Here is a 13,497-nt window from a genome sequence, read left to right as displayed (position 1 = left end):
GTGTGGGGAAGAAGGGGGGTGCTGGCACCCCAATGTCCCCTGCCCAGCCAGGAAAAACAAAGGACAATGAAGATAGATTTGGAGAACAGGTCTTGTGAGGAGTAGCTAAGGAAACCCGGCTATTTAGTCTGGAGAAAAAGAGGCTGTGTGGAGACCTCATTGTTCTCTATAACTTCCTGAAGAGAGGCTGGACTGAGATGTGGGTTAGTTTCTAGTATCAGGTGATAGAATGAGGGGAAATGGCTTGAAATTGGGCCAGGGGAGGTTTAGTTTAGATATTAGGAAAAATTTATTTCATGCGAGACTAATTAGGATTTGAACAGACTGCCCAAGGAGTTGGTGGAGTCACTGTCTCTGGAGGTGTTCAAGAAACATGTAGATGTGGCACTTGGGAACATGTGCCACAACATTAGCCTGGAGAAGAGGAGACTCAGGGGTGACCTTATTACTCTCTACAACTACCTGAAGGGAGGTTGTAGACAGGCGGATGTTGGTCTCTTCTCCCAGGCAGCCAGTACCAGAACAAGAGGACACAGTCTCAGGCTGCACCAGGGGAGGTTTAGGCTGGATGTTAGGAAGAAGTTCTATACAGAGAGAGTGATTGCCCATTGGAATGGGCTGCCTGGGGAGGTGGTGGAGTCGCCATCATTGGAGGTTTTCAGGAGAAGACTTGATGGGGTGCTTGGTGCCATGGGTTAGTTGTTTAGGTGGTGTTGGATTGGTTGATGGGTTGGACACGATGATCTTGAAGGTCTCTTCCAACCTGGTGTATTCTATGTATATGTGTAAATGATGATTGGACTCAATGATCTTAGAGGTGTTTTCCAAGCCAGATAATTTCATGATTCTATGAATTGCGTGCAGTGAGACAGGCAATTGCCTGCATGGTTTTAGTGGTCTAAAAATATACATCACATCCCCAAGATCATTCAGGTACCTGTTTCCTAATGAGATCAAAAGGGTTGGACATTTGCACACTTGTGTGGATTAATCTGTAGCTATTCTTTGGCTTTTACTTTAAATAGTCCAGAGACTTCCTGAAAGTATACACTGCTGTGCTAGCAACAGGCATCTGTTGGAAAAGGCCTGCTTCCAACAAGGAAAACATCCACCTGAGACTCTCTGCAGTAGCAGCTATGACCAGAGCGAGCTCCTGCCTTTTCCATGCTGTCTGGAGGAAATGAGATGTCCCATTCCCTTCCCATATAGCAGGGCTGGTAACATGGAGCAGGAAAGTATGGAAGACAGCACATGCAGCATCAGGATGTGGTCTGTCACCATGGGAAAGAGTGCTGGTGCCTGTGGATGAATGGTACAGAAACAAGTTTCAAGACAGTCTGCATGGTCCTCACTGTGAGTGCTGTCACTAAGAACATGTTGACATGCGTATACATCTGGCAGCTACTGTTTACTCATTTTAAGACATTAGTATGTGACCCAGCATTTACCAGCCAGTGTGCCAGGCTGACTTCTCGTTACCAATTCATCAAGGAAGGTGTGCTAGTTTAACACAGCCTTTTCCTTACAACACTGAAGAGAGGGAAAAGTAACACACACAAAACCTCTGGACTGAGATAAAAAGTTGAGGTAAGAGATTACTGAATAAATGATAATAATACTACAATGCACAATTACCTTGGCCTGTTTGCAGAAAAGCACAGCAGAAAGCAGCAGCAAGCGGAAGGAAGGGAGCTGAAAACCCAAGCCAGGGAAGTATTCCCCCATCCCTCCCTGTCCCACTGCCATCTCAGCAGAAGAGAGTCAACACCCAAAACCCAGAAGCCAAAAGCAGTAACTGGAGCAGGAAGCCTCTCATGTTACAGTCGGAACTTCAAGCCCCATAACATTTTGCTTCAGCCAGCACTTTCATTTTGAAAGTGCCATGAGGCAGGATGTTTTTGAATAGCAGCTTAACTCATGACAGAAAGGTTGAAAAAATTATCCTGGCACATTGGGTTTTTTTTTTGTGGAGCAGTCTGCCCATGTAGCAGGCCTTGCCCCAGAGGCAGTGTTATCTGGTAAAGAATGGGAGGACAGGGAGAAGTGCAAGTGCAGTGCTAGCACCAGTGCTTCTGCACAGGTGTTTAGGCATCAGAACCTGCAAAGACAGATGTTTGCTGTGCTGTCCAATACAGATTGGCAGATCCTGGATAAAATGTGAAAATGAGAACCATCTCTCGAAAAATTGGACCCGATCCCTGCTCTGAATTCTCCCCCTGCCAAGATCCAAGAAACAGTGGTCCTTACATCCTTTAAATGAGTCAGAAGAGTGGATAGGGACTGAGGAAGGGTGGTGTATCTTAAGGCACTGTGTATCCTCTCCCTTGTATTTGCGGTGTACTGAGGATACAGCTGGAACATTCAGGAGATATCTTGAAACCTGGCAATGAGAACACAGGCATGACGTGGCCATTTGGTTAGTTTTTTCATGTGCCTTGAGACAATGTGGGATTCAAGATAGAATTAAAAATATTTAATATATGTTCATCTTTCATTATGAAGTAAGCAATTTATGCATATCAAGTAAAGATCATGATTAGTGTAATCTGATTATTACATTAGATAAATTCCCTTAAGATTTTTCAGGGTCTTATACATTTTTACCTAAGCCTTTTAAAACAGAGGAAATTAAAATCTTCAACTTAAATGTTGACATTGTAGTACTTAGAGCCAAGCATTAGAGCATCTAAATTAAATTAAATGGAAAGCATCAGTGGATTTGTAATTATGAGTTCAGTATGAGAGGAACGCACTGTGGGTTTTCTGGTTTAAAGAGCAAATGTTATGTAGAAGCCAATTCTCTCTCAGTTATTTACCTAGAAGTTTAAAAAATTAAAACCAATGCTATTTTGGATTAGCGAGATTTTTGTTCTCTTATATCAGCCCTAAGCTATTACCAAGAACAGATTTCTCTTTGCTATGTCAGTATGTTATCATGGACCCTATTAGTTCAGATTATCATGTTATCCTGGAAAATTTCATTGGTCTTAGCTAATTGAGTACACTAGTAAAGAGTTTGTCAAAACTTACTGTGAAAGTAATGTGACTGGAGCCTGTCCTCATGCTTCTTTGCAAAAGTAGATATCAAATTCAGCCACAAAAGACACAGTCACATATTCACAAGAAAAGCGGTGTAAAACCTGTGCACCAGCTGGCTGGATAGAATCATAGAATCAACAAGATTGGAAAAGACCTCAAAGATCATAAAGTCCAACCTGTCACCCAATACCTCATGACCACAAGACCACGGCACCAAGTGCCATGTCCAGTCCCCTCCAGAACACCTCCAGGGACAGTGACTCCACTACCTCCCTGGGCAGCACACTCCAATGGCCAACAACTCTCTCTGTGAAGAACTTTCTTCTCACCTCCAGCCTAAGATAGAAAGTGCTACACGTGTTGTCCATCCAAGAAGACGAGGAATCTACAAAGAGACAAAGGAGTAAGAAAGGGCCTGCATTATTGAAAAATGCTAATCTATTGAATCAAAGATGTTACACTTCACTGACTGGCAACCCTAAGTAGTTTGTTGTCTTTAGAAAAACTATTTTACTTGATAGCTTTGAGTAATTACCATCATATGCATTTTCAAAGACACATCTGCTTCCCAGAGAAGCTATCTAAAACTGATGGGAAGTGGCAGCAAATTGTTGTGACATCCATCTACCACAATAGGGAATGCACAAACCATATAAAAATGGAATAATCTATACTTCACAGCCAAAATGTAAAGACGTCATGAGCCGATATCACAGATATCAGTTTTGGGTCAGTCCTTCAGTTGTGAGTTAATGATGAAACAGATTCATACTTAATAATTTGTTGATGCTTTATAGGTAAGTTAAAAGAGCTGAAAGGAGGCTAAATGCTGAAATTAAAAAACTTGAAAGTTGTCTGTTGGAATTTTAAATTTGTCATAAGACAAATATGAAATGTACAAATAGAAAATGGGGAATAACTGGTAAGGAAACAATATTGCATAGGCAATTTGAGAGTGTAGAGCAGACCACAAGCTGATCCTCCAGGTAACACCTACAAAACAGGCAATTTTCATTCTGGGTATATTAACAGAATCATTTTATATAAGGCATGAGAGACTATTTTTTAACTCAACACAGTGCTCAGGCACCATGCCAAGATTACTGTGTCTGTAGAGCACAGTGCAGGTGAACTGAGAGGATTTCAGGAGATAACAACAGGAAGGATAAGGGGTTAAATAACATTGTCTGTGAGGAAAAGCTGAGAACACAAGGGACATGACACTCATCTAATGTATAAGTTGTGGAGAATGATGTAAAGAAAAGTGATGGTGAATCATCCTGCAAGAAGTAAAGGCTTATTTGTATATGGGAAAGGTTTGGGCAGATAATAAGTAAACTTTCTAATACATGTGGCATTGATCATGCATTGTTCAATTCGTGAGGCACTACTAAATAGTATGAACAATGTATTTTGAATCTTTGGGTATGTGATCTTAGAATACAGAGCAGATTGGATAATTTCCTTTCTTCTGTGTTTCAGGGTGGCATCTCTTACATCTGGGTCTATACAGCTACTGTGGACTGGCTGTTTTTTCTCAGTTTTAGGCTGTAGACATAAATGCAAAACCAAGCACTGGACTCTTTCATTGCATTGGAGATATCTGTGGTTTATGGATTTTTGAAAACTGCTTATCAGGAGATGCAGAATTAAAGCCAACTTTTTTTCTTGACTCAAGAGTTTTCTTTAAAATTGTGACTGGTACATAGAGCTTGTTATAAAACTTATTTGTTACATTTGGCATCTACTGCCACTGAGTGGTAGCAGGGAATCTAGGTTTTGTTTTTTTTTTTTTTCCTCTTCATCCACACTTCAAATATTTTTTTAAAAACTTTATTTATATCTGAAAAAAAGAAACCACAGGGGATTTTTTAAAAGGGAAGCATCCAACACAAACAAATGTTCCAGTTAATGTGAAGCAAGGTAGTAATCCTGAAACATAAACCAAAATCACTTAGATCATTCTGTCACAATATAAATCCTGTATATGGTATTTTCTTAAGAATTCTTTTAAAAAATGGTCCTGTCTCTTGTATTTGTTCAATTTGATCAGCTCTTTTTGTCAGTTACATAGCTGTCTGTGATAACATTCTACCTTACCATGGGATCGTAGGAGATGGATTTGCAATGGGCCTCAAAAAAATTCTGGCTCATTCCACTGCCCTGTGCTCATCTGTCTCCTATCTGACAATACATATACAACCATTGTAAAAACATTCAGGCTTTTCAATTTCATTCTAATTTTTGGAGCGAACAGATAAAAATTTGAAGTAAGACAAAAAAATGGTCCATGCCTAAGCAAAGCCTAGGATAGCAGGTAATCCTACTTGCTTCCCAACATTTTGCTCTATTTAAATAGATGTTTTCTTTTCCTTTTCCTCCTTACGCCATTTTACAGCTTATTTTTCAAGAATTGTTCCTTTCTATCTTCTACCTTTGCCTGTATTTCCTGTATTATCTTCGTAGATGGTGGTGGAAAGAGAACTGAACAAAAAAACTTGCTAAGGAAGAGGCAGCAGCAGCACAGTATCTTCCCACTGAAGAAAACGGAAATGCAGTTAGCACAGGAATGAGGCTGGTAATTGTTGATAATAATCTCAAGACTTTCCTGATCCATTCTTTCCCTTCATGATTGCATTTGTGCTTATGATATCTTATGATACGTTAAACTCTTATCTTTTTATCTCAGCCCATAGTTGTGTGTGTTACTCTTCCCCTCACTTTTTTGTTGGGGGAGCAGGCAGGTTAGCCCTTGCACTAAACCGTTACAATATCAAAAGACCAAGCACATACAAACCATGTTAATGTCCTGTGAAACACTGAGAGAAAGGAGTGTGTTAACAAATGGAGTTGATCTGTTCAGGCAAAATGAAATAATGCAGTCCTTTTCTGAGAGAATAATAATCTCTATCTGAATATTCATTAGCAGAACTAAAGTGCAAAAAACCAAATATGGTATGTCTGGAGGAAAGGGATATTTGCCACAGGAGTACTGCAGGGCCTGCTGAATGAATACACATACAGTGCTTTCCAATCCTAAGCTGCTATGTGCACTAAGAGTTAGTGACTTTCTGCAAGTAAGCCCATTAAGTAAATAAATCTGTTTATTGTCTACAGCATATATGTTTCATAAGAACAGAAGACCTGTCCTACCTATGTAAAGTGCCTTGTGGATAAGGCACAAAGTGCCTTGTGAAAAGGCAGCACTTACATGGCTGTTCAGAGTACTTGGCATGAAAACAGCACATGTATTTTGTCACTAGGGGGTCTACCTGCCAAAAGTTGCCTACATCCTATTATCTGCTTATGTGTCAATAATATACTTATCCTTGTTGTCTACAGTTAACTGAAGTTAATCAGATTTTCAGGGAGTATAGTGCTGTATGGTATGAGAAGACTGAAAGGGATTTTTGGTACACTGAAAGAGGTGAATGTACACTTTTAAACTTTGCAAGTCATTGAAGACTTCAGGCCCACTAATGTCAACAAAGCACACTAGCATAAGGACGTGTAGATAAGAAGAGAGTTCAAACACTGGGTAGCATCTAAAACATGGAGACGCCTAACAAGATTGGTATTTTTACATGTGTTCCATATTACTCTGTATAAGTATCTTATACAGAGTAATGTTTGCCACAAAAGAAATGAACCTTTCAAGAAAACTGCCTGATGCATGGAATTGCACAGGCATATTTAATAAGGGCTGTACATTCCAGTAGTGGAAACTCAAAATGAAACTCTAAGATGTTCCCAAAATGGTAGCTAAAAAAACTTAGTCCTGATTTTCAGGCAGTCTAACCTTATAAGTGTCAGGATGCACCGTGCAAGGACAAACATTATTTGCAATGGCTGTGGGAGGAGTACTGGTGGTCTCCCCTCCTGCTCTGGATGAGCATGGCCAAGGTCAGCAGGACAGGGTACTCCAGTATATGGAGACCACTGAGATACTGGACAGTGCTCTGGACAGATTTGGCAGTGAGCAGTTGAACTGGTTTAAACACCTGTACTATATCTAAGCTGCTATCTTTTGAAGAGGAATTTCTCCTAATTGGACTGTGTAAATAAAACTAATATTAGGAGGGGGGGAGAAAGCACATACTGGTCAGAGAGCAGATAAGAACCTCAGTCTGACCCATCTGTGTCTTGTCTGTGACAAAGAAAAAAATAAATTGCGAGGTCCTTGCACCCTGCCTGTATCAGAGTATCTTTCATATTCAATAAATGATGTGTGATTACAGTAAGCAGCTAGCTTTGAGGGAGTGTATTTTGTCAAGGCCTCTCCCCTCACTCTTCAGGACTGGTACTATGGCTTTGTGCCATGGTATCCTCCTACCTGTGAAAATACTTCAGGCTGAATTCACCGACTGCTACTGAGTGAGGAGTAAGCCTGGCATTAGCCAGGCACCTCTGGAATGCATTTCACCAGGGCAAAGCTGCTGGGCAGTGAGTTTGCTCCCACCATACCAACAAGAGTCATTCTGGTATCATCAGAATTTCTTTTTCCAGTCCAGAGAAAGGTAGTGTTAAGAGCTAACACTCTATTTGTGGAGGATACAGCAAAGGATACATCTGTTTCCCCCTTTTTCCCCCTCTCCAAAATGATTGTCAAGAAGTGGTTGATTATTTTTTTTAATTAATTTTTTGTTTAGTTGGTTTGGGTTGGATTTTCTTTTACCTAAGGGCTGGGTTTTTTTCTCCTTGCATTCCCTCAAAAGCTCAACATTGGAATTTGTTTCTTTTGTAGGTAGCATAAACTGAAGACAGATATTGTTTGCTTCCTTTTACTGAACTTCTCTTGTTAAAAATGACTGATGCTTGTTTATCCTCTCTTTTGTGCTTTGAACAGATACTAAATCCAATGATCTGAGAAAGGAATATAGAAAGGGATCATGGATTCATCATCATTCATCATGCACTTCAATGTGCATGCGTGTGCCTGCACTGCAAGCTGAGACCGCAGATAAAGTCATTTGTCTGCTTGCAGTGAGCTGTAATTAGACCTCTGACTAGCTGGAAAGTGACTATTCATTACACTGCAGCACTAAAGAGCTAGATTAACATTTCTGGGGACATTTCAAAAGCACCATTTACACTTTCAGGTGTATTTTCAGGTAATAATATAACCAAATAGCTGCTCAGTATTTTGTAATGCAATAGCACATATGAGCCCACTTCATAAACAGAGAGTCCACTGGGCTAGGTTCTATACAAACACCATATGTTTTGGCTCCATTTAAAAGGTGTTGCAGTGTAAGTGAGCAAGGCCTAGCAAGAGTAGGCTTCCCCCCCCCTTCCCCCCCCCTTTTTTTTTTTTGGTGTTGTTGTCAACTTAACTTCCCGCTTAACTCTACACTTTCTGGGACTTGAATGTAGGCAGCATTTGAGACAAGTCTCATTTCTGCTTTACAGTAGATGTCTTTATTGCTCCACTGCCAAAAAAAGCAGATTTGTCTATCACAAGTTGGATGTCCCATTATAAGCACCATCTGACAGTGCAGAGACAATGGAGAAATTTTGGTCTCAGCCTCTGACTGGCTGATGGCACACAAGGATGGCTAGTGTTTGTGCCCACAGTTTGGCTACTGTCTTCATTCCTAAGGCCTGCTGGGAGCTAATTCAGCTTTAAAAAATACTAGGAGAGAGGACTGTTTAGGTGCCTGGTCTGAAACATGAAACTGTAGGAGCCACCTTAATGAGACCACCAGGTCTCTTGAACCAGTTCTTCATCCACAAAGAGTTAGACCTGACTATCTGGTCCTTGAAACAATGTTAAGTAGCCTTCCTGTGCTGCAATAACAGATGCACATATATGTATTCCACTGTCTGCAAACATCTTGGAGCAGGAATTCTTCCAATGAAAATAAACACCGTAGCAGACTTTAATTGGAGGGCTATTTCCCCCTGTAACAACATCAAATTCTTACCTTTTGGGATAAAATACTCTGTTCTTTTAGGTACAGTCAGTTTTTCTTGGAAATTTCAACAAAATCAGCATATGCACTTTTAAGAAAAATAAAATAAAGTTGTATTTCTGCTGCCATTGCAGAGAAAACACTTGAGTGCTCTTTCTACCAGCTTCAACAGTATAGCCTAAGAAGTGAGTAAATGTACATGTGTCACAAGAACATCTTTAAAACTACAGTAGTCTTATTCAGTGCTCAGATAAAATTTCCTTTTGATCAACAGAGCTATCATATAAAAACAAATTATGTGTGTATCTGAAAAATAACTTTTAGGGACTATTATTTAATTCTGATTTCCTATGGATGTTTGTTTGTATAGATATATTAAATGAGTTTTCAATCACGCTAATGTCAGTACAGGAAAGTTTGGTTCTCAGTGTGTGAGAATTTGTGTCTGTGTGTGAATGATGTAGAGAACAAATCAGGCTTCCTAACAGAAGGGAAGAAGGTGAGTGGATGTACAGCACCTTAAATGAAGCCTCAGGTTTAATAAAGCCTGCTCTTCAGAGCTAACCCTTTACCATTTCTTCAGCTACAAACTTTTTATAATGTAACTCTAGCCTGGATACCATCTAGAGGCTTTCTAAAGTCACAGAGGCCTTTGGGAAACCAAGTCCTTTGTGTTTCTATTTTGGTTTTAATATTTAATATTCCCTCAGTTTTGGAAATATGTTGACTTGCTGGAATGTGTCCAGAGAAGGGCAGCAAAGTTGGTGAGGGATTTGGAACACAAGCCCTATGAGGAGAAGCTGAGGGAGCTGGGGTTGATTAGCCTGGAGAAGAGGAGGCTCAGGGGAGACCTTGTTGCTCTCTACAACTACCTGAAGGCAGGTTGTAGACAGGTGAGGGCTGGTCACTTCTCCCAGACAACCAGCACCAGAACAAGAGGACACATTTCCAAGCTGCACCGGGGGGCTTCAGATTGGATATTAGGAAGAAATTCTACTAAGAGAGAGTGATTGCCTATTGGAATGTGCTGCTTGGGGAGGTGGTGGAGTCACCATCATTGGAGGTGTTTAGGAGGAGACTTGATAGGGTGCTTGGTTGCATGGTTTAGTTGATTAGGTGGTGTTGGATGATAGGTAGGACATGGTGATCTTGAAGGTCTCTTCCAACCTATTCTATTCTATTCTATTCTATTCTATTCTATTCTATTCTATTCTATTCTATTCTATTCTATTCTATTCTATTCTATTCTATCATGTCTACCATTTCCATTTGTGTGAACTAGCTATTGTTTCTCATCATAAAGTATGAATGTCTAAGGGCAATGGATGTCTTTCTGCTCTGTAGGTAGTCATCCAATTGCAAAAGAGCTATCTTGTTATCTGTGGTTGGGCACACATAGTACAAAGAGATACCTTTGTGAAAGACTTGCTATGACTCAGAAGATATCTGGCTGCTACAGAATCTGCTATCAGAGGCACTGTTGTACTACATAATTGTAATAACTTCTTTCATCCTGAAAAATAGTAAAAGGATCAAAACTAATCTCCTGCCAACTTTAGGATTTGAAAAATTAGTTTGAAACCCAACAAGAAGACTTTTTACAGATGCTGTGATTCCTACTAGAGGGAACAACTTGTGGCTGTGCTTGCATTTCCGTTGTTTACTAGGGTAATGAAAACCTCTAACAGAGTGAGGTATCTGCCTGGAGACAGACCCTTATTATAAGGTTCTTAGAAAGACTGAGTGTTGTGGAGCTGTCTAGAAATACCCTCAGGAATATTTTTGAAAATTTTGACTATACTGGAGAGGAATGTGGGATGTACACACATGACATAGAAAAAGGAGGGTCAGCAGGAAAGAGCATGCTAAGAAGCATCAGTCACGTAAGAAGTTGCCTTCTGTGTCTCTTGGGAACTACAAAGTAAAGTATGAAGTTTAAGGGGAAAGACCGTCAGTCCTTTATGTCAGTGGGACAGGAGCAGAGGGCACCTGCATCAGCAGCACAGAAATGTACCAACAGCCTACCAGAAAGGGGCAGACTTTACGTGGGTCCAAAAGCTGTTGAACTGCAAGACAGAGCACCTGCAGCTGCTGTTGAGTGCCCCTTAGTGGTGCAGTACATATGAACGCCTCCTAGACGCTTAAAGGAGAAGTGACCCCAGAGGAATTGGTTGTTTCGTGGAGTTTTCCCCCAAAATCCATTTATGATTCAAAAATTACAACTCACTCAAGCAGGAAATTGTAGACTTCAGTGTTTAAGATGCCACAAATGGAGCAAGAAATTGCTTGCGGGATTATTGAATATAAACAAGATTTATCCCACTTAATCTCTTTGAAGAAGAATGGTAATTAGGCTTATATTTTACTCATAGATGTCAGAGCTAGGAGGAATTAATACATATTAATTTCTTTTTGTCATAATAGGTCAAATACCAAAATCCAGAAGAAATTTAAAGTTCAGTGTCTATACATTTTTTCCTTATGATCCTAATGGGCATGGGTTCCTCATTCTTTATTTTGTCATTGATGATTACATACTCTGTAGTTAGACTTCACATGTCACATAGGATAATTTTGCTCCACACCTTCACTTTAGTAGAGGTACTGTTGATCCCTGTCCTTCAGGGATAGCACTAGCTAAGCAGCTGCAACAATCCTAAACTATGTGATAAACTGGTAAATCACTTTATTTGGCAGTGGTTTAAACTAACATGCTTGTACTGAAGCAGGATGTAAACACTAGGGCAGCAAGACACTGTTCAGGGAAAGCTCAAGTTGCCCATTTTGCAACCACTGAGCTTTCAGCTTGCCTGTGCAAGAGTCTGCAGCTTCCCAGCAGTCTTCCGGCTGTGACCTATTTGCACTCTCATGGTCACAACTACAGACTTGATGTCAGAAATGGAACTTTGACTTCTTTTTGTACAGATTTGTTTCTTGCAGTTTACATGCATGCAGTATATGTTGGATATGAAGCGTGTAAATGAGTTTTTCCCAGTCCTTGCTGACTCCTCATACAGCCACACCTTTGGAAGACCAAGTTACCAACAGTATTTTAAGTAAAACTTCTATGCCATGGAGTGTGACATAGTGAATGTGCCCTATTTCTTCAACAGTTCCAGAGAAATCTTCATACGTTCAGGGAGGAATATTAAATAGGCTTTACTAAATAGCAAACAGAATCAATTTACTGCATTGGTAATAAAAGCTTTTTCATTTGTTCTGTGCATTTCAAATTCCTCATCTTATTAACATAACAACACATTCTGGAGAGGGCATATATACCATGGGATAGGACATAAGGCATGACATGAAAATGAGTAACAATTTTATCACCCATACATTACTTTTCACAGATAATCTAATTTTTCTGTTCCTGTGAGGCTTTGGAAGGAATGATAGGAAGTTTCTTAAATTTGAACTTCCTTTCCATAAATAGCCACAAATAAGTATTAAAATGCAGTGCTGAAACCAAATCACAACAACTCACTTTGGTTTCTGAATGCACCTTGTACACACATGTATATCTCCTAGACAGGCCTGTGCTGAGAGGTTGGATTTAGATTGCTTTAGATCTAAAAATATGGCACTCTACTGGTCATTTTACGTTTGATTTTGGAAGATTTAGTACCATTAGATTTCTGAAATACCAACTAATCTGAATGGAAAAGGTAAGATTTCAGACCAAGTATTAAAATTGTAAAATTATTAACTATGAGTGATTCACACCTATAACATTATGCCAGCTGCAAGTGAAGTATTCACATGATCTAAAACCAGAATAACAATCTAACACGTTTCATAATTTGAGCTTTGAAAATCTTACAGTTCTTCCTACTCCTAATTTTCACAGTCCCCCCCCTCCCTTTTTTTTTTTTACCTAATTTAGATAGTAATTTGTTTTTCAGAGAGACTTTGCCCTCTTCAGGTTCATCTACACAACAAATGAAGGCATCCCTCTAACATGGGTTAGCTTATTCACATCAACCCCACAGGGCAAACACTGATAACAGTCGTTGCAGCAGCACAGTCTGTGTGTATGATATCAGAAAAGAAACTCTCCAGGGACTCTTAATTAAATTAGAAGCAGTGTACTAGGATGTGGTACAACTACACTAGGCAGGCATATCTTTACCTTCTCATCAAAATCACCAAGAAGGTTAAGAGAACAAATCTTTATTGGCTGTCAGTAAAATTTGTTATACTAACTCATTGAGGCACTTCATAAGTCTTCCTCTAACTTATCTTTACAGGTAATTCATGTAATAAGTATGGGTTTTTTTCTGTCCCTCTATCAATCAATCACAAAACAGGCTTGTTTGATCTAATGGTGAGCTAGAGGTATACTAATTGTTCTCTCTGGAAAAATAAAGCATGCTTTGACTTTGTAAAAAAATAAGTTACTCTTCTGCTCTGAATTTGATAGCTAAGTAGAATACACTACATGCTTTAAGAAAACACCATTAACTACCTATGTATTGATAGGGATTGTTATCGACAATCATCTGCAATCATCTTTCTTGCTATACTTCATTCCACTGTTAGGAGA

General features: G+C 39.7%; 1 protein-coding gene across 1 annotated transcript in view; it reads right to left on the bottom strand.

Annotated features, from left to right (window-relative positions):
- Nucleotides 1-13,497, bottom strand: part of LOC128899525 (uncharacterized) — a gene marked incomplete at its 5' end in the record, with an annotated part of 56,665 nt that overhangs the window by 9,958 nt on the left and 33,210 nt on the right. Inside the window, one exon of the mRNA XM_054179010.1 lies at nucleotides 3,369-3,424. Coding sequence (XP_054034985.1) covers nucleotides 3,369-3,424 — 56 coding nt within the window. The remainder of the gene's footprint in view (nucleotides 1-3,368; nucleotides 3,425-13,497) is intronic.

Source organism: Dryobates pubescens, chromosome Z, assembly GCF_014839835.1.
Source record: "Dryobates pubescens isolate bDryPub1 chromosome Z, bDryPub1.pri, whole genome shotgun sequence".
Lineage (NCBI taxonomy): Eukaryota > Metazoa > Chordata > Aves > Piciformes > Picidae > Dryobates > Dryobates pubescens.
This window is presented reverse-complemented; position numbering and strand designations above follow the sequence as displayed.